The sequence below is a fragment of the Solanum verrucosum genome, unplaced genomic scaffold (assembly GCF_900185275.1).
Source record: "Solanum verrucosum unplaced genomic scaffold, falcon-dt-bn FXZP01000261.1, whole genome shotgun sequence".
In the NCBI taxonomy this organism is placed as follows: Eukaryota; Viridiplantae; Streptophyta; class Magnoliopsida; order Solanales; family Solanaceae; genus Solanum; species Solanum verrucosum.
The window spans coordinates 651,889-675,580 of record NW_026019969.1 but is presented as its reverse complement, the minus strand read 5'-3'; the positions used below and the strand labels follow the sequence as shown (position 1 = coordinate 675,580).

At 33.6% G+C, this 23,692-nt stretch overlaps 4 protein-coding genes across 4 annotated transcripts in view; 3 read left to right on the top strand and 1 right to left on the bottom strand.

Annotated features, from left to right (window-relative positions):
- Positions 1 to 412: 412 nt before the first annotated feature.
- Positions 413 to 23,692, bottom strand: part of LOC125816451 (uncharacterized) — a 78,097-nt gene continuing 54,817 nt past the window's right edge. Inside the window, exons 2-4 of the mRNA XM_049496058.1 lie at positions 1,882 to 2,585; positions 1,522 to 1,627; positions 413 to 915 (exon numbers count right to left, since the gene is read on the bottom strand). Of these exons, the coding sequence (XP_049352015.1) occupies positions 458 to 915; positions 1,522 to 1,627; positions 1,882 to 2,535 (1,218 nt within the window). The 5' untranslated portion in view covers positions 2,536 to 2,585 and the 3' untranslated portion in view covers positions 413 to 457. The remainder of the gene's footprint in view (positions 916 to 1,521; positions 1,628 to 1,881; positions 2,586 to 23,692) is intronic.
- On the top strand, positions 8,003 to 14,034 carry LOC125816449 (flap endonuclease GEN-like 1). Its single transcript, XM_049496056.1, has 8 exons — positions 8,003 to 8,290; positions 8,759 to 8,935; positions 9,810 to 9,980; positions 11,176 to 11,357; positions 11,503 to 11,749; positions 11,889 to 12,018; positions 13,060 to 13,526; positions 13,635 to 14,034. The coding sequence occupies exons 1-8, from the start codon at positions 8,096 to 8,098 to the stop codon at positions 13,875 to 13,877; spliced, it is 1,812 nt and encodes a 603-aa protein (XP_049352013.1). The 5' UTR covers positions 8,003 to 8,095; the 3' UTR covers positions 13,878 to 14,034.
- LOC125816229 (two-component response regulator ARR14-like) lies at positions 15,356 to 17,816 on the top strand. The gene is made up of 5 exons (XM_049495807.1): positions 15,356 to 15,476; positions 15,562 to 15,714; positions 15,790 to 16,173; positions 16,289 to 16,365; positions 16,797 to 17,816. The coding sequence occupies exons 1-5, from the start codon at positions 15,356 to 15,358 to the stop codon at positions 17,814 to 17,816; spliced, it is 1,755 nt and encodes a 584-aa protein (XP_049351764.1).
- Positions 18,123 to 23,685, top strand: LOC125816453 (ribosomal RNA small subunit methyltransferase, chloroplastic). The gene is made up of 10 exons (XM_049496060.1): positions 18,123 to 18,395; positions 18,610 to 18,759; positions 19,331 to 19,387; positions 19,583 to 19,684; positions 19,853 to 19,948; positions 21,335 to 21,419; positions 22,127 to 22,179; positions 22,639 to 22,722; positions 22,969 to 23,079; positions 23,193 to 23,685. The coding sequence occupies exons 1-10, from the start codon at positions 18,156 to 18,158 to the stop codon at positions 23,256 to 23,258; spliced, it is 1,044 nt and encodes a 347-aa protein (XP_049352017.1). The 5' UTR covers positions 18,123 to 18,155; the 3' UTR covers positions 23,259 to 23,685.

Here is a 23,692-nt window from a genome sequence, read left to right as displayed (position 1 = left end):
CTATTAGTTCAGGTTCAGATATAAAACTCAAAGAATTTCATTATTTTAGATATTTTTCTTTACCTTTTACTCTGAAAAAAATGATCGTGCTCAGAAGATAGAGGTAAAAGGATTGATAAATTTCTGACCTTGAGGCTTTAACGGAACCAAAAGTCACAACAAGAAATCATAGAAACAAAGAAATACTTGAATTTAGTGTGTACTATGTACAAAAGCAACAAAAAAATAAAATAAATTGAAAAGCTCTATTGATATACTTCCTCCTCTTTCGTTAATTGAAAGGGAAACATAATTTGTCTACGAATTTTAAAAAATCCGTGGCTTTATAACTAGAACTATACATAATTAAGTCACAAAAAACGTATCCTAATATCTAATCAATCTATAATTTACTTATATGTATTAATTATAACATGTTCTACACATGTTAATTATACGATACATGAAATTCAATGTTCTAATTATGAGAAAAAACATCTTCCAAGACTTCATTGACCAAATCATTAAACACTTCAAACTCCAAATTCATGATAAAGTCTTGTTTTTCCTCTTCAAACTTGTTCCAATTTGCTACTTTTTCCATGTCTTTTATATAGGCTTCTCTTTTATCCTCAATTTCCCATTCAAATTCCTCAGTGTAATCATCATTGATCCAAGATTTTGCCTCTCTCAATAGCTTTTCATCAATATTAACATTGTTTTGACGTTTTCCACTTGTAATCAATTCATTCCAAAAGAAATCAAAGAGAAGTTGATCATCATCCATATAGTTTACTTCACAATTGATCAACAATTGCTTTGCCTTTTCTTCAATTTCTTCATCTTCTTTTAGTTCTTCTACTCCTTTAGAGTTGATGTTTTCTTCAGCAAGACTCTCAAATTGTTGAATTCTTTGCATAAGCATGCTTTTTCTATCTGTAATTTAATGAGGAAAAAAAAATTGTTAGTTACAATTCATGTGATATTTAAATATAAACATAAAGCAAAGTTATATTCCTACACAAAATTGGTTATGACAAATTAGTACTTTATTTTTTCGAATTACATATATACCTTTATTAGGATTTGTTACAAAAAGTTACCTTTTATTGTCGGTTATATCTTATAATATAATTTTTAGCATTTTTAATAAAAGAAAACTTTTACAAAGTAAACATACGTTGTATTTATTACTCATAGACTAATTGTAATTCCATAATTGAATTGATCAAAGTATAAATATTTGAAAAAAAAATAATTTGCCCTTTCATTTATTGAAGTTTTATATTTTCTAGGAAATAAATTAACTACTTACAAAGTTATATTTATGATTTTACAAAGGATTAATAATGGAAAATATGATTTAAATTATGTCATCAAATATTTTTCTTATTATGTCTGTATCAACTCACAAATTCAGTTAATATGGAATAGAGGGAGTATTGATATATAGTAACCTTTCCCCCATTTAATTTCTATACCATAATATCAAAATAAAGGTAATTAGAAGTAAAATTAAGGTAATTAGAGATTAAAACTTACTCTGGAAAGAGAAGGCCATAATTCCTTCATCATCATCTTCTTGAAATGGAGATTCAAGAATTGAAACTGGGCTATATTGCTCATTCTCATCAAAACACAACTCTTCCTGTTTAATTAAAAAAAATAAAATACCATCGTTAAGATCTTTTAATATTTGGAAAAAAATTTACTATATTTGTTATGATAATGTTAACCTAATTGTATTAAAGTAATAATTAATTCAAGTGTAGTCAAAGTACATTATTGGGACCATGACAGCCTCTAGACAAAACTATGCCAAAATACGACAAAATAGAGATTATTAAATATAGATATTTTATATAGGTATCCAAAGTTTCATGCAAGTAATAAAAAAATCACCTTATTAATAATTGATTTTGTGGTTTCCATGCAATATCCACCGACACTATTCTTTCTACCCAAAAATTCACCATTTTCACCCCACCATGACGGTAAATCCTCCGCTGTAAAATCGCTATCGCACCAACTTGTTCTCTTGCTGCTCGTGGTCGTGGTCGTGGTCGTGGTAGTGATTGTACCGCACCTATACGGTGAATAAGAAGAATCTAACGGCGTAGATTTCTCTTCCGCTAAGTCTCTAAATGATTTCCATCGTAAGATGTCTTTGACTTTGACTTTAACTGAGACATCTTGGTCAACGTTATGTTTTTGACTTTTCTTGTAGTTATTCTTCCTTGATAGTTTTCTTGAAATGCTTCTAGGGAAAATGGAAGGAGATTTTACAGAGGTAAAAGGTAAGAACTTAACAATGTTGATGACCTTATTAATTGCGGAGATTGTAGCAGTTGCGGCTCTAGATGATCGACTTCTAAGTAATTGATGAGATGAGCCTTTGTTTGACCTAATAATTCTTGAACCATGAATGTATTTTTTAGGGTATGATCCAAAATCATTAGATGAGTATGGATCGTCTTGAAGAAGAAATTCTTTAAGCAATTTGGGTCTACGCTCAAGTGATAATCTTGCAAGTGGACTAGGAGATGAAGAAGCCATGGTTAAAACTTATATGTCAAAAAGAGTATTGTTGCGCGCTCTCTCTCTCTCTTTCTTTCTTTTGTTTTGGTGGGGTTGAGTTGAAGGGAAGAGTGAAGTTATACCGATATATATAAGAGGAGAGAGAGAAAAAAAAGATAAGAGGTCTCTAGAAAAAGTGATAAGGTCAAGAAATTTTGTTAGGGATAATTTAGAGTATTTAAAATTTAATGTATATATATATATATAAAATATACTATTATTTTTTGGAAATAATCTCTCTGTCTACACGAGATAGTGGTAAAGTTTACGTAAATTTCATCCTTTAGACCTTAACTTATGTAATTTCACTCATCTCTGTCTACATGAGGCCGTAATGGTAAAATTTACGTAAATTCCATCCTTTTCGAACCTTGCTTATGGAACTTCACTAATTATATTGTTGTTGTACTGCTATTTCATTTCATTTTTATGTGCTTTAATTTGATTAGCTAAATACATAATTTAAGAAAATAAGGGAGATTTTTTAATTTTATTGTCTTAAACGAAAAGATGTACATGTATAATATGTCGAAATACTTTAAATCTTGTGGTTAATCACTTCGGCCGGTTAGACTCTCCTTGGTAGAAAACATTTTACTTCTTTAATCATTAAAAAGGTACAATGAAACGGTTAAAGATAGAAAAAGACTACATAATTAGACATCAAGAATATATTACTTATATTATTAGTAATTAAGAGTTTTCTACGTATCTTACACTTAGATGTATATATTTTTGTTACCAGATACACAAAAATAAGAAGAGAGGTGAGTGAGATTCGTATGTATCCCAAATACATGTGAATCACACTAGATACATGTATGTATCTGAGATACCATATACATGAAAAAGTGACGCGCGAGATTAAAGAAAGACGAACGAGATTCGCTATGTATCACAAATAGAATCCACTTTAATACAATTTATCTAGAACACGTTATATTTAAATTTGACCGCATGTATCTAAGATACATATATGTGAGTGTATTTGACCTCTAGAAACATCAAAATCTGATAAAAATACGTAACTAGAGTAATTAGCTCCTGAGATCTATGTAATTTCACCTTAAAAATATCACCACTGACCAGAAACTTAATTAAGGTTCAAACACGGATAATGGTAGGAGTAAAAATTAATCAAGTAGTAAACTTCAATATATATCATTAGCATAAAACAAAAACCAAAAAGAAAAGGTGAGGGAATCGATGCAATGGACGAAGAGAAAGAAGACAAAGCAGAGGTAGAAGCATGGATACTTCTTAACTTAGTAAAAATTTAGGAAGACAGATTTAATGGTTGTTGAGGTATGTCGGAGAAGAGCCAAAAGAAGCCGCGATTTGACTGACATTTTTTGTTAATTATTACCGGCCATTTCTGCGGGGCTGGATTTGTCTGCTACCTTTCCGTCACATGCACATAACCACCGCAACTTCTACCTACATGCCTTGCACTATATATATATATATATATATATCAACTCTTTAATAATTAATACTAGGGAGTAGCAAATCATTAAATTAAATGTATATACCTTTCTTCAAAATGGAGAACGAATGCAGTTCTAGTATCTAGCAACAAGGATAAGGATGGATATCTCCATTATTATTTTGGATTAACTGGCGTTTGATTATTTTGGATTCGTGTCGATTAAGGCCCAAATATTTCCTACCTAATATTTTTCCATACCTAAAACTTTTGATTAAGGGAGCTGGAGCAACCTATCCACTGTACCACATCTTTTAATGACATGTTGAATTAGAATTGAATATAATTTAAAACCTAATATGTATAACGAGTAAAATAGAGAATTCAAGTTGTTTAATTTCCTGATGTATCGCCTAATTAAAAGTTTTATACCCACACTTTTTGAGAAAAATATTTAATTAACTTTATGAATACATGTTTGTTTAAATTATTATTTATATATAGAGCTGTCTAAATGTATCTAAAATGACTTTGAAATTCAATTTCACTTTAACGTCTCAGTAATTACTTAACAATGATTATAATTTAGAAGGATACATTTTGGAGAAAAAGAATAATCGCTCAATATTTTTAAATAATATCAGTTTGTAATACACTTATGAAATCTTTAGGAAGGTTCATAATTGGGTAATGCGTACATACATTGCACAATTTTTATGCATTAATTGAAATCATTTGAATATTGTACTATATAAACATAAGGAATTTAATCATTGTAGAGAACCTTTAATTTGTCTAAAATTATGTTTTCGGCTTGTTAAGTTAGTACATGACATTGCTTGACATGTTATTAACAAATCTTGCATAATGAATATAATGGAGGATTCTATTCGCTCATACATTAATTAATTAATTTACTACTAAGTATTAATTAATTAGTTTTAAGTTGTGAAAAATGTGCCACTACAAAACAAAGGTGACTTGTTTGACTTTGTTAGCTTTCATGCATGATGTATATTTTGTCGTTTAGCACAAAATTAATTAAAAGAAATAAATAAATAAAAACACAACTAGTGGATACTAGTTGAGAAAATGTGAAGAAGCATGGAGAGCCTTGCCTTGGTGTTGGATGCAAAAATAGTAAAAAAAGAAGAGCACGCATGGACTCAAAACAATTTTGTACTACTCCAATTTATTATTAATTTGCAAAATAAATTGGAGGTGGAAAATATTGATTTTGGCATCAAACTTGTCTCCTTTTACTCCTACAACTACAAGAAATGAAGATTTTACTAACTTGCAAATCTATATACTAGTATTTTGGTACCTAGTTCTCTGCATCAATTAATTAAGGTATCCAATGTTGCAGTTTTTACCTTACCCCCTACGCTGTTGATTTTTCTATTCTCTCTACAACTGCGTACTGTTAAAAACTAAGAGTATGCTTGCTATGAGGAAAATATTTCAGTATGTAAGGATTAATAGTGTAGAGGTTATTTCATATTAGAATTGATAAATTGGTAGATATATATGGTATATAATTAAATATTTTTTCTAACATAAATTAAATATATATTACTTATTATATGAAGATCATTTTGTTTATTTTATTCCATTTACTATTAGTAGCCTCATTCTTGTTCAATATTCTATTATGCATAAAATGTATTAATTACACATAAAAGAAAAAACATGAACCAAACTAAACAATGTTTTTTTTTTCTTGAGACTAATAATATAAGCTAACAATTGAAAGGTGTTTTACTTTTTCTTGTTGATCCTATACTTGTAATCTTGTATTCAATAGTAATATATATTTTCAACCTCCTTTTTTTTTCTTCTTTTTTTGGATGCATGTGTTTATGAGGTTGTAGCTGAATTATAATAATGGTCCATATACCAACAAATTTGAAAGGCTTAAGTCATCTACTGACTCTTAAAGTTGTCCGCAAAATTTATTTAGACATCTTAACATGTCCCTTTTCCTATTAGACACTCAAACCTTAAAAAATAAATACCTATCATACATTTTTCTAAGACTGGTCAAAAGAGGAAGTGCGTGTAATGTGACAAAATAACAAATCAAATAAAGACATGTGGCATTTAAATTTAAAATAATTGTATAAATGAATTTTGAAAATAAAATAAAATCTAAAACTAAAAAGAAAAGAATTTGAACTAAAAAAAAATGAAAAATCCCCACCCTCACACCTACCCTGCACCCAACACCACCTCAAACTTTTCCTTTTCTTCTCTCACTAAAATCACCTCTTGTCCACCATTGTTATTTTTCTAAATGGAGATTTTAACATAACTAAGTATGAATTTATTCTCTTTTTGTTTTGATTTCAATTTACTTTTTGTTTCTGTTTCGTTACGAAGAAAGAAGAAAGAAGGGGTGTGGATCGAAGGCAGTGTGTGTGGCCTCCATATTTTCCGGAATGGTGATCTCCATTTTTTCGGACAAAAAAACTTAAATTATGTTTTTCATTTTTTCTAACAAAGGAAATGATGGTAGTTGACTCCATTTTTTTAAATTAAATTTAAGCATAAGCTTAGAAGAAGTAAATTTATAAAAAAAAATGTAAGGTGATAGATTTTGTTGCTATGAATAATTGGTGGCAGAAGGTCTGCAATTTTGAAAGAGAAGGAAGAAAGATTGTTTTTTTTTTTTAAAAAAAATAATGAGAAACAAAAAGGAAAAAACTAAAAGGTGTTGATTAATTAAATGGTTCACACGCCTAACAAGGTGTGGGTTACACTTTTTGTGCAACGTGTGCACAAAGTGTCTAAATGGTTTAAACTCAGAATAGTCAAGGTGTTCAATAGATACAAGCCCCAGTTGAGGTGTTTAACTGAGTTATGCGGACAACTTTAAGGGGTTGTCGATGACTTAAGCCAATTTAAAATGATGAATACTTGAAATTGATTTTGTATATCCATCTCATGATAAGACATATAGCAAGGTTGTATTCATGAATCCCCCGATACACAAAAGAACAAACATGTTTAATTTATTGGTCAAAATTGGACTTGTCTATATAGCCCGGTGGCCTATTTGCTTCCATATAATAGACTGGATTTTTAAAAAAATAAAAAACTCCTATTCGATATTTAATATTTATTTGAAAACTTAATTAATTTGAATTATGTCAACAAATCTCATTATGAAAGTAAAACGCTTTCCATCAAAGAACTAACTGTATCTGTATATAATTGGTTTTCACCGATGTGGCGAGATGACCATATATATAATGCTAGGTATATATCCTTCCCAATATCAATGTATATCCATTTATCTCTTGTTGTACGGGAATATCCATGAAAATTATGTATGATATCTGACAAAATGTGAAATCTACAACTACAGTTGAAGATCTAATTGGAGAGAAAAAGATGTGAGCTGTAAACTTATTTTAAGTCATTTTAAACTTACTTTAAGTCATTCTTGACATTGCCAAACACTTCTCAATTTATTTTAAGTCATTTTTGACTTATTTGAAGTTATTTTTTATATTTGCCAAACACTTCTAAAAGTAAAAAATTGACTTAAAAGTAGGTTTGACCAACTTTTAAGCCAATCCAAACACCCTCTAACATTTTTTAAAGTGCCAAATTAGTGGGTTTAAGGGCTGAAAAATAGCCTTGTCAGTTACATTAACTGACCTCATTTAGTGGGAATTTATTTTGAATGTATTTTTGTATTAAAAAAAATATGAAATATTTATGGAATTCAGCTATTTTTTAACTCAAACTGTAGTGATTTTTTAAAAACATGATACTTATAGCTATTTCAATCTAATAACCCTAAAACTATAGTCATTTATGTAAGTTATACTTTAAAATACTTGGGCTTTTAAATGCCAATTAGTGGCCCAAGTTTATATGCAACACGAAATTTCCAAAAAATTACTACTACCAGTTCATGGGCTGACCAAGAAATTGCTCATCATTGGGATTGTTATGAGAAAAGAGCCCAAGATTTTTCTTCTTATAACAGTCCAACCAATTTCGCAACGGCTAAAATTCCCCTTCTTCTTCCACTGTTTCAAGTTGTAACTCTCGTAGAAGAAAAACCTTTCGAATTTGTGAGAGTAAATTGATGAGGATGAAATGGGGGTTGGCGGAAATTTCTGGGATTTGCTGAAACCCTACGCTCGAGCAGAAGGATTTGATTTCTTGAGAAACAAACGCGTAGCTGTGGACTTGTCATATTGGATCGTTCAGCAAGAAACTGCACTCAAAGGCCAAATTCGAAATCCTCATATCAGACTCACTTTTTTCCGTACCGTCAACCTCTTCTCTAAGGTACGATATAGTTGCAGACACCCACCTAAGAATATGAATTCTTTTTCTTGTTTCCGACTTCTATTTTATTTTAATAGAAAAAAAAGAAAACTTGGCGGGTTTCCTTGTTTTTTTTTGTGGTGGTGGTGGGGGTTATTCTAGAGCTTGCTTAACAAATGTATTCATGGCTTCTTTGATCATCGTTGTCAATCAATTATGTCTCAATTCCATTCTAGTGGAAGTCAACTATTTGAATGATTTGTACCCATTCGGATTTGATTTTCTTTAGACGATTTTTAGGTCAGTCAAGCTTGGGACTGGATATGCTTTGAAATTAGGATAGGTGGAGACTGGAGTTAATTATAAAGACCAAGATAAAACTATCATTGTAAAGACTTTGTTTTTCTGCATTGGTTTCTCAATGGGAGCAGATAGGTGCTGCTTGGCAAACTTTAGTATTGACGGAAGTGTTGTTTGATGATTTTGTAGTTTGGGGCATATCCTGTGTTTGTCACGGATGGTACTGCATCGCCGCTAAAGTCTCAGGCAAGGATTGCACGATTTTTTCGGGCATCAGGAATTGATTTATCAAGTTTGCCAGTGGCTGAGGAAGGCATTTCAATTGAAAGGAACAAGGCATTTCAGAAATGCGAAAAAGAATGTGTTGTAAGTTTGGTTACTGTCACTTTTTGTTTTGACTCTCTAATCAACATGTATCTTTGTGTTTCTTTTTTATCTCAAATTTCTCCTTTGCAGTTCAGTATGACACTGGCTTAGGGTTCTTTAATATGTAAAAGTCGTTGTCATGAACAAGTTTTGATATTATTTTTTTTGACAAAGGTAACTAAACAAGTTTTGATATTGTAGCAAGTATTGAGGCTTTGGTAATTTGTTGGATAACTTACCTCCATGATATTGGGTAGTAGGACTAGAAAGCTACTTTGGTTAAGGAGCTATTCACATACTTTATTTTGAAGAGTAAGTCAGACTATCACATGCTTACATAGAATTGTAACGTGCCCTAATATCTCAGTTTTTCACTGACCCCACATGGGGTGAAATGATGCAAATTTTAGAGTCTTTCATGTTGCTTCGACTGTTCTCCACGAGATGCAAAAGGTTATCAAGTCAATCTTTTCAGATGGAATGAATAATATTATATGAAGAGTGAAGGAAACTGAGGGTTGTTTTGTAATAGGACTCCATACTTTAGCTTGCTATATGGTCAGTTCAGGCACGATCATGTGTGTATATATATTTAACTTCCTGTATTAGAGGAGTAAAACTTATAGATTGTAATTTGTTTAGCTTGTCCTATGGAAAATACGGGGATGTTTTGTCCCAATCTCGTTACTACAGGCAGACGGCAGTACAGTCTCTTATTGTTGACTTTATCCAACTTCCCTTTATTTTTACAAGTCACCACAGATGGAAGTTCTTCTCTAGATGTTTAGTGAGCTTGACCTTCCTCTCTTACATAGCTGCTAATATTACATGTTTCTGATTGTTAGCTAAAGTATAAATTATTATGTTCCATTAGGAGTTGCTTGAACTCCTTGGAGTGCCAGTCCTAAAAGCAAAAGGAGAAGCGGAAGCACTCTGTGCACAGTTGAATAGAGAAGGACTAGTTGATGCTTGTATTACTTCTGACAGTGATGCATTTCTCTTTGGAGCCAATTGTGTTATAAAAAATATGCAACCCAACTCCAATGTAAGCGTGCTTGGACTCTCCTTTCACATGAGGTCATGGTTAAACTAGATGCTATTACTTGGACTCTCCTTTTGCATGGGGTTATGATTAAACTAGATGCTATTACTATGCTCCCAAGTATCTTTATGTGTAGAGAACGCATAACAACAACAACATACCCAGTGAAATCCCACAAAGTGGGGTCTGGGTGTAGAGAACGCATAAAAGATGTAAAATTTTCGTTAGTGTGTTTATAACTGTGGTACGAAACATTTGACATGATATAAGCTCTTATTTCATTGTTCTGTTTTATAAGGTTAGGTTGCTCTTCTTTTATTGTGTTTGTAAGTCTTTTTTTGTTTCGTTTATGTTTTCTGTTTATGGGATATGGTGCACATTCCTACAATTGATTCTTTTTTTTTTGGTTTCCCATCCGGTGTCCGGTACCCACATTGGAGCCCGACTAAATCCGAATTCACGCCGGGAAGTCCCACATTGAGGGGTAAAGTGCTCCCTAACAAAGGAGCAAATGCTAGTAACAAAAGTTGAAACTAAATGAGCTATTGTTCTTACCAAAAGTTTTAATAGGATAGATATATGATACTTAACTAAATAGGTGATCATAAATAAATATAATAGAGATAATATGTCTTTAAATTTCCTTATCATAGAGTTTTGTCTTCTTCACTTTTTTTAAATATTTGTTTTTCTTTTACAAAAAAAAGAAAATCTTGTAAGGTCAATTATAAGAAAAATGATGTGATTTAGGCTCTTTTGTTATTCTATGTGAATATTTGTAATATATTTGTCATATTAACCATTTATGATAAGTCATAAGTAACACACTAAAATTCTCATAAGTCATAAGAGAGAAGTTTTCTAGTGGTATGCTTTTGTAATTCTTTTAATTTCTCAATTCATATTTAGTTTAGTACTTTTAAAATTTTCACCTTCCTTCCATTGCTTTCTGTCTTAATATTTTCTATCAAGAAAGGGATGTGCTAGCATAACTCTTGATAAATTTTTTCATGAACTTTGTATTGTATGAAAGACCGGAAGAGTTATTTATCTAGTGAAACAAGTTGATAGAGTAAGATGCTTTTAGTGGTAATTAAATTCCCGCAACTTTGTATGCAGGCGATTCAACTGATATCACTTGTTGTACATTGAGTCTAAATTAAATCTTACCTAAAGATGCATCTCATTTTTGGTGCAGGAACCATTTGAGTGCTATCACATGTCGGATATTGAGTCTGGTCTAGGGCTGAGGAGGAATCAGTTGATAGCAATTTCGCTTTTGGTGGGAAATGACTACAACTTGACTGGTGTACCAGGGATCGGGATTGAAACAGCAGTTCGTTTTGTCAAATCTTTTAGTGATGATGAGATATTGTATAGGTTTGTATTTCTCTTGATTTGAGTGAGCAGGTGGATTATGGGGCATGGGAAAGTCAATGATGATATTTTCAAATTTAAGTTGTTGCTATGAATACTGAATAGTGGTTCCTGAGTACCCATTACAGTTAACTGCCCATTAATGCAGGTTGCGGGAAATAGGTGGAGGGGATCTACAGGATTTTCAGCACGACGTCAACTTAGACAGTAGTTTAATACCCAGTTCAGATGAGAGCCCTCGGAAAACCAAAGTGCCACATTGTTCAATCTGTGGACATCCCGGAAGCAAGAAAGCTCACCTCAAGTTCTCTTGTCAGTACTGCAGTGCCACCGCCAATGAGGGTTGCATTAAGAAGCCATTGGGCTTCAAGTGTAATTGCTCCCCATGTGATTTGGTACATCTGAAACACCCTGCTTCATTGATCTTTTACTGAAATGATATGTTATTCTGTCAGGCAGCTTCCTATTCAGGGCATTCCTTTTTCCTTCTGGTCTCATCCTTCACTAAACGCTGGCTGTGATGTTATATGACAGGATAATAAGGAAAAAGAACAGAAAAGAAACGAGAATTGGAAGCTTAAAGTTTGCAGAAGGATAGCCTCGGAGCAGAATTTCCGAAACAATGAGATCACAGAAATGTACTTGAACAAACAACAGCAATATGGTGAGTGAACTGGCAATTATGATAGAAGTTCATTTATAGTCTGCCAGTTTGTGGTGCTGTTTGCATATTTAGAGAAAGAGACTTGAGAAAGCAAGGGCAATTTGCATGTGAATATCTTTTTTATTTTGATTTATTTATGTTTACCTCAGTCGCATGGCATCTAATTTATGATTTTTTTTTTTTTTTTTTGAACCCAGTGCTTTATCTAGAGGGCCAGTAAAATTTTTGTTAATCACTGTCTGCTGTTTACTCACTAGAGCCAATGGATTTCCCACCTCCCTCAGTCCTCCTTTTCTACATTTCCGGTCTTCATTTTCAGCTCGACTTGTATGATTTTTCTAGCCTCTTGTTAACAAATTAGACCTTGTGCCTAATTCAACCCGGAAAGCTTGCCCAAGTAGTGAGGATATTTCCCAAGACCATTTAAGGAGACTACATTCCATTCACTTAACTGATGTGGATTCTAACACCCTGCACACCCAGGGCTGGACATTAAGAGTGTGAAGTTATCACATTGGTGGCTCAACCTTGGTGGATCAACATTAGGGATTTCAAGCCTAGCTTAAACCTAAAAACCTAGCTCAAATAGTGACTTAAATCTTCTATATGAATAGGAGTCTTGCCTTACTCTAGATTTTTGTTATTTCATGTCAAGTTTTTTTTTCCTATTGAATAACTATATTTATATCATGCTAAGGAGTCCAATGGTACATTATCTACAGTCAATTCTAGCAATTTCATTTCTTTTTTCTTATATTTTTCTATATAGTATTAGCGGCCTACAATCTTGGAGTCTAGGTAGACCTAAATAGCTTCCGGCTAAACTTTTCTTTCCTTTTCATAAGTTTACTGTTGTTGTTTCTTCTATGTGACAACAGTTCTAACAGAAACATTCCCTAAACTCTCTCTATTTCATGTTAGTACAAGTTTATCTTGTTGTAGTAGTCTGAACTCCCATATAAGTTCCTCTTGCATGTTGTCTACAATCAATTCAAGACAAGTTCTGTACCTTGTTTACCCTCGTGGAATTATTTTTTGCAGATGGAGATTATCATTTATCATGGGAAAATCCAAAGATTGATATGATAGTTGATTATCTGGCTTATTATCAGCACTGGGAGCCATCTTATACACGTCAAAGAATGTTTCCTATGTTATCCACCATATTTCTGAGAGACGTGGCCTCAAATTCCAAAGATCAATTGTTAGGCGGACAATATGAATTTGACTCCATTCAGCGGGTGAAGACAAGATTTGGACATCAACTTTACGTAATCAATTGGAAGAAACCAACACGTGAAATGAGTAATGCAATCTGCATACCTTCTGAAGACTCTGATACGGAACAGGAGCTGGGGATAGCTGATGAGTCCACAGATTTACTTGATGAACCTGATTCTCCGCAGATTCATGTCAAGGAGGGATGCAGCTTTTTGTCAACTGAAGAAGATATGGTGCTTGTACAGAATGCTTTTCCAGAAAAGGTGTCCCAGTTCTTGAGAGACAAGGTAAAGACTGATTTACTTTTTCTCTGCCCTACTTCAACCCCCCAACCCCAATTCCATTCCGCAAGAATGTTAGTTTTGTTTACTAAATGCTCATTTGTGATATCCCAGGAACTAAAAGAATCAAGATCACGTAGAAAAAGACCAATGAAATCTGAGAATTCAGAATCACCTAGAGGTGTTCAACTCAGCATCACCAACTTCTATCGATCATCCAAAGTCCCTTGTCATGAGAAGCTAGAGGAGAGTGAAACTGGATGTCCAAAGATTAGTGCGGATACTTCTAGAGAAAGAGATAAAGAACCCATCCGAAACTACTCCAAGTCAGTTAGACGCAAGCTTTTGTTCGATTAGCCATATTGCAGGATTATTCAATACCTTTGAATCCTGTAAATTGGTTATCACAGTGATGGTGCATATTAATCTTTATTTTTGTTTTTTTAACCCCATTTGGTAAAATGCAAGCTCACTTGTATAAATGTAGGTTAGTTTTTCTCTTAGGCAGCAATAATTAGAATGATGTTCTTAGGCAGCAATTGTTAGAATGATGTGCATATAACTCTTTTGTTTTGTTTTCTTCCCCATTTGGTATATGTAAGCTGACCTATAAAATGAGGTAAATATAGTTGAGTTCTCTGCAGCAATGGGGGTGGGGAGGTCCTTGATATTAAGGTGTCAAGGTCGAAGACCACAGGTGTAAGCAACCGGTTTGATCATTCAATTGACTCCTTGCTGCCCGTTCGTGCTTGTGGTCATGCTGGCAAAAGCAGGGGTTTTTACCTACTATTGAATTTGAACCAATGACTTTTGCCGTATGGAAGCGATACTCTATCAGCTAAGTCAAGTAGGTCAAACATTATAAGAGTTCATGGATTTACGTAGTTCAGTTTATGAGCTAATGAAAATTTTATGAGAAATATTACTGCATGGTCTAAAATTTTATTGAAAAGACGATAACCTAATGTTTTGTCAGTTATGATAACTGTTTGCACAATTTCTAAAATATAGGAATAAAATCTGAATGGTGACTAAAACTAACATGTGTGTAAATCTATTGAAAACGAAGAATTTAACAATTGAACCTAATATTTTTTAGTGGTTGAAACTATATGAATTCTCTTCGCTTGATTCGTTGAAGTAAACTACTTATATGCTTCTAAATTTGTTTTGATGGATGCAGAAGTTTAAATCCACATAATCATACATAGTAAAATGTTAAAATCCTTGAATGAGGAATAAATAGAAAAGGAAAAAAAGGCATAATTATCTACACCACTTCATTAGAACTCAGAAAAAAAAACCCAATGAATATACTCATGTTTTTGAAGATTTATCCATCCTTGTTCTCTTATAAACTTACAAAAAGGCTCTCCCAAACTCTCTCCTTTTAAATTGGAATAGTTATCTTTCTAGAGCCGCCCCAAAAATAACAGTCACAATAATATACATATTTTGTATATTACCCTAAAATATAATAGTCGCAACAAATATATATATATATATATATATATATATTTAAACCTTTTTTCTTCTTCTTTTGTGTGTATGTTTGGGGGTTGTTATGATAGGAAACTCTCAAGGAGAAGAAAATCCAGGGCTAGTCACACTTTTATTATTTCTTAATATAAGATTATATAGAAAAACCAATAAAGCTATTTTCTAAGTAATTTTCAGACTATTTTAGAAAATTTTGCATTGGGCCTACAAACATAGTATAAAAGCAATTAATGGAAATAATTTGTGTTTCCCGTTCTCTTACAAAATACAACATTATATCCCTTATTGTCACATTATTACCTCCAAATTAAACATCTTCCTTAGAAAAAAAAAACATGGACATTCCTGCCAATTCATCTGTTATGGGAACTAAAAATATCTGCATACTTTTAGTTCTTGATGATTTTACTTGTCATAATATTGTTTCTGATATGCTTCACAACCAAACTTATCAAGGTATATATCACAGTATAAAGTTTCTACATCTTTCTTTAAAATAAAGTTATTAACTTTGAATTCTGTTGTTTTCTGTTTTTATCAGTTTTGCATGTTGGAAAAACAATGGATACTTTAAATGCTGTTTGGGAAAGAAAGAGTATCTTCAATCTTGTTCTTACAAACATCCATAGGCTTAACACAAATGGGGTTGATATTCTCCAAATCATCAAGAACAAACTCAATCTTCCTACCATTTGTAAGTGTTTTCAGAGTTTATTTGTTTTTTGCAATTAAAATCTTTAAAGGGGTTGCACATTTTTTTTGTCTACAGTTATGTCACCAGATGATACAAGATGTGAAAATCAAGTACAAGATTGTAGTGTTGGAGCATATGTTGTGAGTTTCTCAGATACAGATGAGATGAACAAGTTTTGGCAAATGGTGTTAGAGAAGGAGAAAGGTAGAAAAGCAGCAGTTAATCAAGAAGAGAATGATTCAAGATTGCCTCAGAATGTAACTGCAGAGACTAGTAGAGAAAACACAACATCTGCTGATACTGATGTAGCGATAATGGCGCATGATCTGAAGGGTAAGCGAAAAGCTAACAGTGACAGAAGTGAAGAAAATAGAGACTTCGAAAAGAAACGAAGGGTTGTATGGACTCCAAAGATGCATCAAAGTTTCTTGCAAGCTATCCAGTACTTAGGCTATGAAAGTAAAACATTTCCTCCTTTTCTTTTTTCCCCTGAGAGTTCTTTTTATTTTTTTTGTTCTAAATTATGTAGTTGATATTCATGATACTTCTTTTGGTTTTCTTAATTGATATCCAGAGGCTGTTCCTAAGAAAATAGTTGAAATTATGAATGAGCCTGGATTGACTAGAGAACATGTTGCCAGTCATTTGCAGGTGTGTTTTCATTTATATTACTAAAATTTTCTGCAGAACTTTGAATCTCTTTACAATCACTTCTATCAAATTTTCATCAGATATGCTATCCTGTTAACTTTTCCTTTTTCTCCATATGGACATTGCTTCTTTTTTTCTCTTCTAGGAGTTATCCAAAATAAGGAAATGTGAATCATAATAGCATAATTACAACACGAAATCTCTGAAATTAATACAAGAATCACCAGTTTTAGAAAACACATGATAAAATGCATTTAATACTAGCAAAATCTTTGCATTAAGAGCTAGAACCTTGCACTTGTCCCTTGATGCATGTCACAGATGTTGAATGTCTTCATTCTCTAAAAATCGCGACATATTAAATTCTCATTATATACTATTATGGATAAGTTTTAATTGCTATTTAACAAAAATAATGTACATATTTGCAGAAATATCGCATGTGTATTAAAAGAGCGCAAGAAAGTTCAGCTGCTTCTATCTATGACCAAATCCTAACAAATGATGCTAATGCAAAATGCTTTCAAGTTCAACCATACCTATCTCCTCTAAATTTCAGCAGTTCGCGAGGATATTCTCATTCTATACAACAGCCATTTCAGACTCACTTCCAGCAAGGAACTGGCGGCATGAACTGTCCAACTTCTGGCCAAATGGGCAGTTTCCAGCAGCAGAACAGTCTCTTGGATTTTGCAAATTTGCAACAAGCAGATCATAATGGCCTAATTGGACGGCATTCGACATTTATGCCAAGAATAGCTCATAGTAGTAACTTCAGAGTATATGGTGACAAGAGAAAGAACATGCTTTTCAGCATCCAAAGTGGCAATGAAAACCAGCCCACAAACTCAAGTAATGCTGGTTTGGAGTTTCTTGGTTTTAGATTGAGCACAGATGGGAAATCTGTCAACTTTGGTCACAAAAGTTCCTCTTGTACTGTAATCCCAAATAATGCGTATTCTGGTCTATGTTCCTCAATATCAGAGGACTACATTCACAAGCAGCAATCTTCACCACAATTCTTGGAAACCCCTACTGAAAATACCTTAATTCAATCCTCTTCAGTTCAACCTGAAAATCTCACATTTAATCATCCTTCTAACAGCATTTCACAACAACAGAATCTTCTACTATTCGATAATGCAGTGAATACAATATCATGTGAAATCCCAGAAATGCCTGACAGCTTCATACCGCAAGAACAGCTTGCAGCACAGCCATCATCAAAGGATCTTGAAAACTATTCTGCAATATTATTTAGTGATGATGAAGTATATGTGCCATCACTAGAGAATTATGATTCTATACAGAAACAATATTCTGCACCAGAGTTACCACAAGTAACTCTTGAAGTCAATAGTTTAGGTACTGAAATAGACATTAAGTCTCTACTGGAAACAACAGAAGACAGAAGTACACAACTATTTTGGGAGGAGAATGAACTTCTTTAATCTTGCTGACTCAAGTTTTTACTCATTCAAAGTTGTATAGGTAGTTTAGCGATTCGATGTACCTTTTATCTCATCATGTTTGTATATAAATCTGAATTTTCATGAACCTCAAGTTACTAACTAGATGCTGTAGTACTACTATGTTCCTGTACTATGCTTACACATTTGGTCATCATCATAATAAAAAGAGTTTTGTTTGGTAAAGTCTATTTTACCCTTGGAAAGTAAAAGAAGATAACCAATGAGTTCATTTTTAAAAGGGTAAACTTGTCTTTTCGTGAACATTTCCCTGGATAAACCCCTGAAATTAACAGACCAATAACTGCAAAAGAACTACCAATGCCTTCCTTGCTACATCCCATGTTGCCACTCTCTTCAACGCCAAAACCTCCGGCAAATTCGCCGGCGTACGATGGACCCTTTGCTGTCCATAGTACAAGAACCAAATCCCTTCATACAGTAGCTGCAGTACCTAAAACTACAAGCGAAACAAGAATCAACAAGGCTGAGGATGACTATCATGCCACCGTCAAAGCTCTCAACTCTAAAGGTCGTTTTCCAAGAAAGTCACTTGGGCAGGTATTTACTGGTTCTGAACGGTAATTCCATTCTATTTCAGTATTTCAGTAGATGGGTATTGTTCGTTGGGGCATTTCATCGAACAGAGAAGTGGGTATTATTAAGCGAGCTGGTGTTTGATGTTTTTCAGTTGCGTAGTAAAGTGAACAGATAAATGGGTGTGATTGAGTGAGTTTGGTGTTTTGTGTTTTTCTAATTGTATTTTGAACTGTAGCATTACATGCTGAATTCAGAGGTAAATGATCAACTAGTTGCTGCTGCTGATGTGCAAGAAGGAGATTTGGTGGTTGAAATTGGGCCTGGTACCGGTTCCCTGACAAATGTTCTTGTCAATTCTGGTGCAACTGTCCTTGCAATTGAAAAGGTTTATTCTTTTTCACTATCAATGTACTTCTGATTTATTTATTTGCCAAGCATAGAGTAATGTTAGAAGTCTTTAGTCTGGTTAAGAGAGTCTTGTATGTTAGTGAAAAGTTTGAGATTTAAAGAGAAATTAATTCATGTTGGAATGACATGAGTTTAAATAGAATGTAATGGTTACAGCCCACTAGCTTGGGATTGAAGTGTAGTGAGTGTATGTCTGTACCCCTCTGTGTGTGTAATAGAATAGCTTGGGATTAAAGCGTAGTGAGTGTATGTGTGTGTCCCTCTGTGTGTGTAATAGAATAGCTTGGGATTAAAGTGTAGTGAGTGTATGTGTGTATCCCTCTCTGTGTGTAATAAAATAGCTTGGGATTAAAGCGTAGTGAGTGTATGTGTGTGTCCCTCTGAGTGTAATAGCATTGAAAATGTTAAAACTTAACAAACTTTGAGGATATATCTTTACGTAAACAGTTATGAGAAAAAGAAAAAAAGCTTATCTATCTTCTGTTCTCAATCTTGTTCTTGTTCCTTTTTATTGTTGACACAATTGTTCTCTTTTTCAATGATTTAAGGATCCCTACATGGCAGCCCTTGTAACAGAGAGATTTTCCAGTCTAGACTATGTAAAGGTAACAATTTTAGTTCAGTTTCCTCCACTTTGAATACATAATTAAAAGTTAATATTTTAGAATATAGTTCCTTACCCAATATAGAATGTTCTTCTACTGTAAAAGAAGATAAATGTACTTGGTTTACGTTATGCTTCAGTAGCTTCTATTGCAAGGAAATATAGAAATGTGATAATGTGACCACTGCATCTATAGGTCTTGCAAGAGGATTTCACAAAATGTCATATACGCTCCCATTTGTCCGCAGTTTTGCAAAGTAGAATGAATTCTTCAGGTGTAAAACCGAAATATGCAAAGGTGAGAACCTGCATTTATTTCAAGTTCTTCCTTTGAATCTTGGTATAGGAATCTGTTGGTCCTATTCTTGACACATTTGTGCTTTAAGATTATGTGTTTTGTAGTGCAAATTACCAATGTCTTCAATATCATGCTAACAGGAGATGTATATCCCTTTCCTTATTGCAGGTAGTCTCCAATCTACCTTTTAACATAAGTACAGAAGTTATTAAGCAACTTCTTCCCATGGGTGATATCTTCTCAGAAGTAGTTTTGCTACTGCAGGTTGGTATTGTCAGTTTAAATATGCTTCCACATTAATTGATCGCTAATGCCAAAGATAGGTAGTAGGAATTATTTGTTGATATTGGGAATAGTGGCATAGTTCTCTTTCTTTTTTTGCCCTTTCTATATTTTTTTAAAACTGGATAACTTATGTTGTGCATCAGAGACTGTTGGTTGTTCTGTGTTTTGTCATACTTTTTTACGATCTACCCCTCCTTGATCTCGATTAGAATTCACCAATTAGATGTAAAAGATTATAAGGCTGAAGCAATAGGACTAAAACTTCTTTGACTCAGTCCAAGCTTTTGCATCTCAATTTTTAAAGGGTCGTTAACGACCTGTATGATTTCTTTTGATAAATCCCAGAACTAAGCAGGCTTCTTTGTAATGCCTGTGCATGTTTAGAATGAGTAATATTGGTTGCCTCGGGTCTGGTCATTTTTCTTGTGCCCCATCCATTTTGTTACTGTGAAAGTTTCTCTGATTTCTTTTTTCATTTCTTATGCCCAAATTTTTATTACTGAACACCAAGTTGGTGTCAAAAATATGTCCAAGTTGTTTATATGACAACCCAAGCCATCTAGGTACCTATGAAGTTTGTGAACCCTCTATACAACACAATATTCACTCTTTGCACCAAAAATACAAGTGAAATAAAAGGAGATTTTCATGCTTTCCACATCATTCTCACTCTTTTCAAAACTATGTTCGTTTTCTTCCATTCCATAAGCCCCAAAAGAGACATAGTGGTGACATTTTAAGGCTATTCCTTTCAGTGCTAACCTCTGTACTCAAGGTTGCATCCTTTATAGTCTGTGTTTGTTAAAAGACGAGCATACAAGAGTTCTCTATCTTGAAGCTAACCTGGATGCAACTAGAGATGATTAGTATCCTCTCTAAATTCTTTTTCGTGCAACATCGACTCAAAAATATTCTCCTTCTCTGTCTCAAATTTAACACAATTGGGGAGGCATCACGAACTGCACACCAAACAAAGAAATCCACTCTCTTTGGAGTCTATGATAAGGCTTTGACTTCTGTCATAGTCTATGTCTCGTTCTGCATCGGCATCCTGAACTAGTTTCTAATTTAATGTAGCTAAGTTTCTTGCTTAAACCTACATGGTAGTTACTTTTGATGGTTACCAAAACCTAACAAGCTCCTCGTGCTGTTTTTGTATGTTTATGGTAACATCTATTACTACTAGTTCTGGAAAAATATAGTGGTAGATGTTCTGGGACATAATGTAGGAGGTCATTTTCACAAAGTATGCAACTTGATGGCATACGGGAAACAGTTTGATAGATTTCACCTGTTACCAAATCCCACCCAACTGTTCCAATTGTTGGAAGGATCACTGACACAGTTGATTGTATGGAATTTCAGGAAGAAGCAGCTGTGCGCATGGTGGATTCATCCTTACGGTCCTCTGAATACCGACCCATTAATATTTTCATCAACTTCTATTCAGGTACTTGAGAAGTCTTGTGAGAGATGAAGTAGTCCTTTATACCTCAATGTCATAACTCTAGTCCTGGACTGAGGATGACACACATTTTGTGGTGATATCTTGAAAAAAGACAACCCTAATTACTCGAAGTATAGCTCTGTAGTTGTATACTGTTTGACTACAAAAACAACCCCCAGTTATCTTATTTGGACTGGGATAGTACACTTAGTTTTACTTTGTAGGCTGTAGCTATGAATAAGAATACATACGATATATGTAAAAATATATGAAGTAAATTTTCTGCATATGAAAGGTGACAAGTGTGCCAAAACCTCATCTTTTTCCAAGTTTTACTTGGTTTCCGGCTATCATTACACCAGGTCCTAGATTCATTTTTGGCTACCTGGTCCCGGGAGACAAAAAAAACACTCTTCCAAGATTCTGCTGATAAATTCCAAATATTCCACTTCTAATTATCTGATATATCAACTCCTATTTGCAGTGGATTTGTGCCATCTTTCATTTCTGATCCTTAGTACCTCAAATTTGTGTTTAGTTGAATGCTGGCGGTCCATATTCTTCAAATCTCAAAGATATACTGTACTAATCAAAATGATATCTTTAATATCAATGACATTTTCACATCTTTGTAAAATAAATAGATCCAAAACTTTTTGTATGCTTTAATCAATGTTCTCAAGTTTTTGCATTTACATTTATCTCTGCAGATCCTGAATACAAATTTAAGGTGCCGAGGACAAATTTCTTCCCACAACCTAAAGTAAGTGCCCCTTTTATATTTACTGTTTGAACACCTATTCTGAACCGAGAACAGATCATAATTAACTATTTTTTGAACTTAAACATTAGCAGTTTGAAATTTAGAGACTCTTCCAGGCACACTGTCACTTCCAGTAAATTGAACATACACCCCTAGACAACTTCAGATGTGATGCTCTGTCCAATATCAAACACTTTGAACTATGGTAGAATGAAGCTTTACTTTAATGTCTAAATAAGTTTCCTTCATTACAAGATATCTTCTAAGCGTGTTTCCTTTAATACTTCCCTTGATCTCTTTGACGAATAGTATTATTTGAAGAACACAGTTCCCAAATCATGTACAGGATCTTTGCTGGTGGTATAATTTTTCCATGTCCATATGATGGTGTCTAATAGGTAATTGTTATGATTATTCCATTGGGTCACAAAGTGAAATTATCTGTTTTTTGTTCTTCAGGTTGACGCAGCTGTAGTTTCCTTCAGACTGAAGCAACCTGTAGATTATCCTCCCGTTTCTTCAGCCAAAAGCTTCTTCTCAATGGTACTCACAGCCTTCTCTTGTACTTCCCTTTTTGCTTTCCGCGTGTGTTCAAATGTGATATGATATAACGATTGGAAGCATAGCACTACTTTATAAACTTTATATAAAAATAAACAGCATCTGCAATCCGTGGTTAGGCCAATACTTGTTTATAAAACTAATTTGGGAATTTAGGGTTAAATATGGTGAGTAGTTCATCTTTATCATTATTATTAGCTGACATTCTATTCCTCGTTGATGGTTAAGGTCAACTGTGCATTTAATGGGAAACGTAAGATGTTACGAAAGACACTACAACATATATGCCCTTCTCTTGAGATTGAAGAAGCTCTTGTTAGTGCTGGTCTTCCATCCACGGTATTACTGATGTAGTTTCTCATTTATCTAGTCAATGAAACTCTAGAAACTGGTCTGTCTAAATCAGTTCTTCTCACGTTTGATTTTCCCCTTCTTTTCTTTTTCTTTTTCAGTCAAGGCCTGAGGAGCTTGCGCTTTATGATTTCGTAAGGCTGCATAATTCAATTGTTAAACCCTAGGATCTTCTGGTGTCACTTGGTGCTGAGCTGTCCTGAGGATACTTATGCTTATGCTTCACTGGTACCAGAATCTGGAATAGGGAGTCTACAAGCTGCAAAAGCCCAGAGCAATATCACCAGCAGCAAATTCAAACAGCTAAAGTTGACAGCAAAAAGAGCAACCCCGCAACACTTGATTTGAGCCTCCATTGCTCTACTGTTGTCAAATTAATCAAAGCCTTAATCCATTCAACACAGCATAAGCGCTAAGAGAATTGTCAAGGCATTAGATATGAGTGTAAATATGTTATAGCGTGCTCTCATTAGTAGAGTATGCCATTAAGTATAGTCGATATTTTTTTTGCATCAGATCACCCTCTATAATCCATGAATAGTGAGAATTTATATGACACTCTAACTTGGTTTGGTATTGAAGCGTAATTATTGTTGTTATT

Coding starts and splice junctions, on each gene's coding strand:
- LOC125816453 (XM_049496060.1), top strand. CDS start 18,156: ATGCCTTCCTTGCTACATCCCATGTTGCCACTCTCTTCAACGCCAAAA. Junction 18,760..19,330: donor CTGTCCTTGCAATTGAAAAG/GTTTATTCTTTT, acceptor CAATGATTTAAG/GATCCCTACATGGCAGCCCT. Junction 22,180..22,638: donor ATTTCTTCCCACAACCTAAA/GTAAGTGCCCCT, acceptor TTTGTTCTTCAG/GTTGACGCAGCTGTAGTTTC.
- LOC125816449 (XM_049496056.1), top strand. CDS start 8,096: ATGGGGGTTGGCGGAAATTTCTGGGATTTGCTGAAACCCTACGCTCGA. Junction 8,291..8,758: donor CCGTCAACCTCTTCTCTAAG/GTACGATATAGT, acceptor ATGATTTTGTAG/TTTGGGGCATATCCTGTGTT. Junction 9,981..11,175: donor ATATGCAACCCAACTCCAAT/GTAAGCGTGCTT, acceptor TTTTTGGTGCAG/GAACCATTTGAGTGCTATCA.
- LOC125816229 (XM_049495807.1), top strand. CDS start 15,356: ATGGACATTCCTGCCAATTCATCTGTTATGGGAACTAAAAATATCTGC. Junction 15,477..15,561: donor TCACAACCAAACTTATCAAG/GTATATATCACA, acceptor TGTTTTTATCAG/TTTTGCATGTTGGAAAAACA. Junction 16,174..16,288: donor CCAGTACTTAGGCTATGAAA/GTAAAACATTTC, acceptor ATTGATATCCAG/AGGCTGTTCCTAAGAAAATA.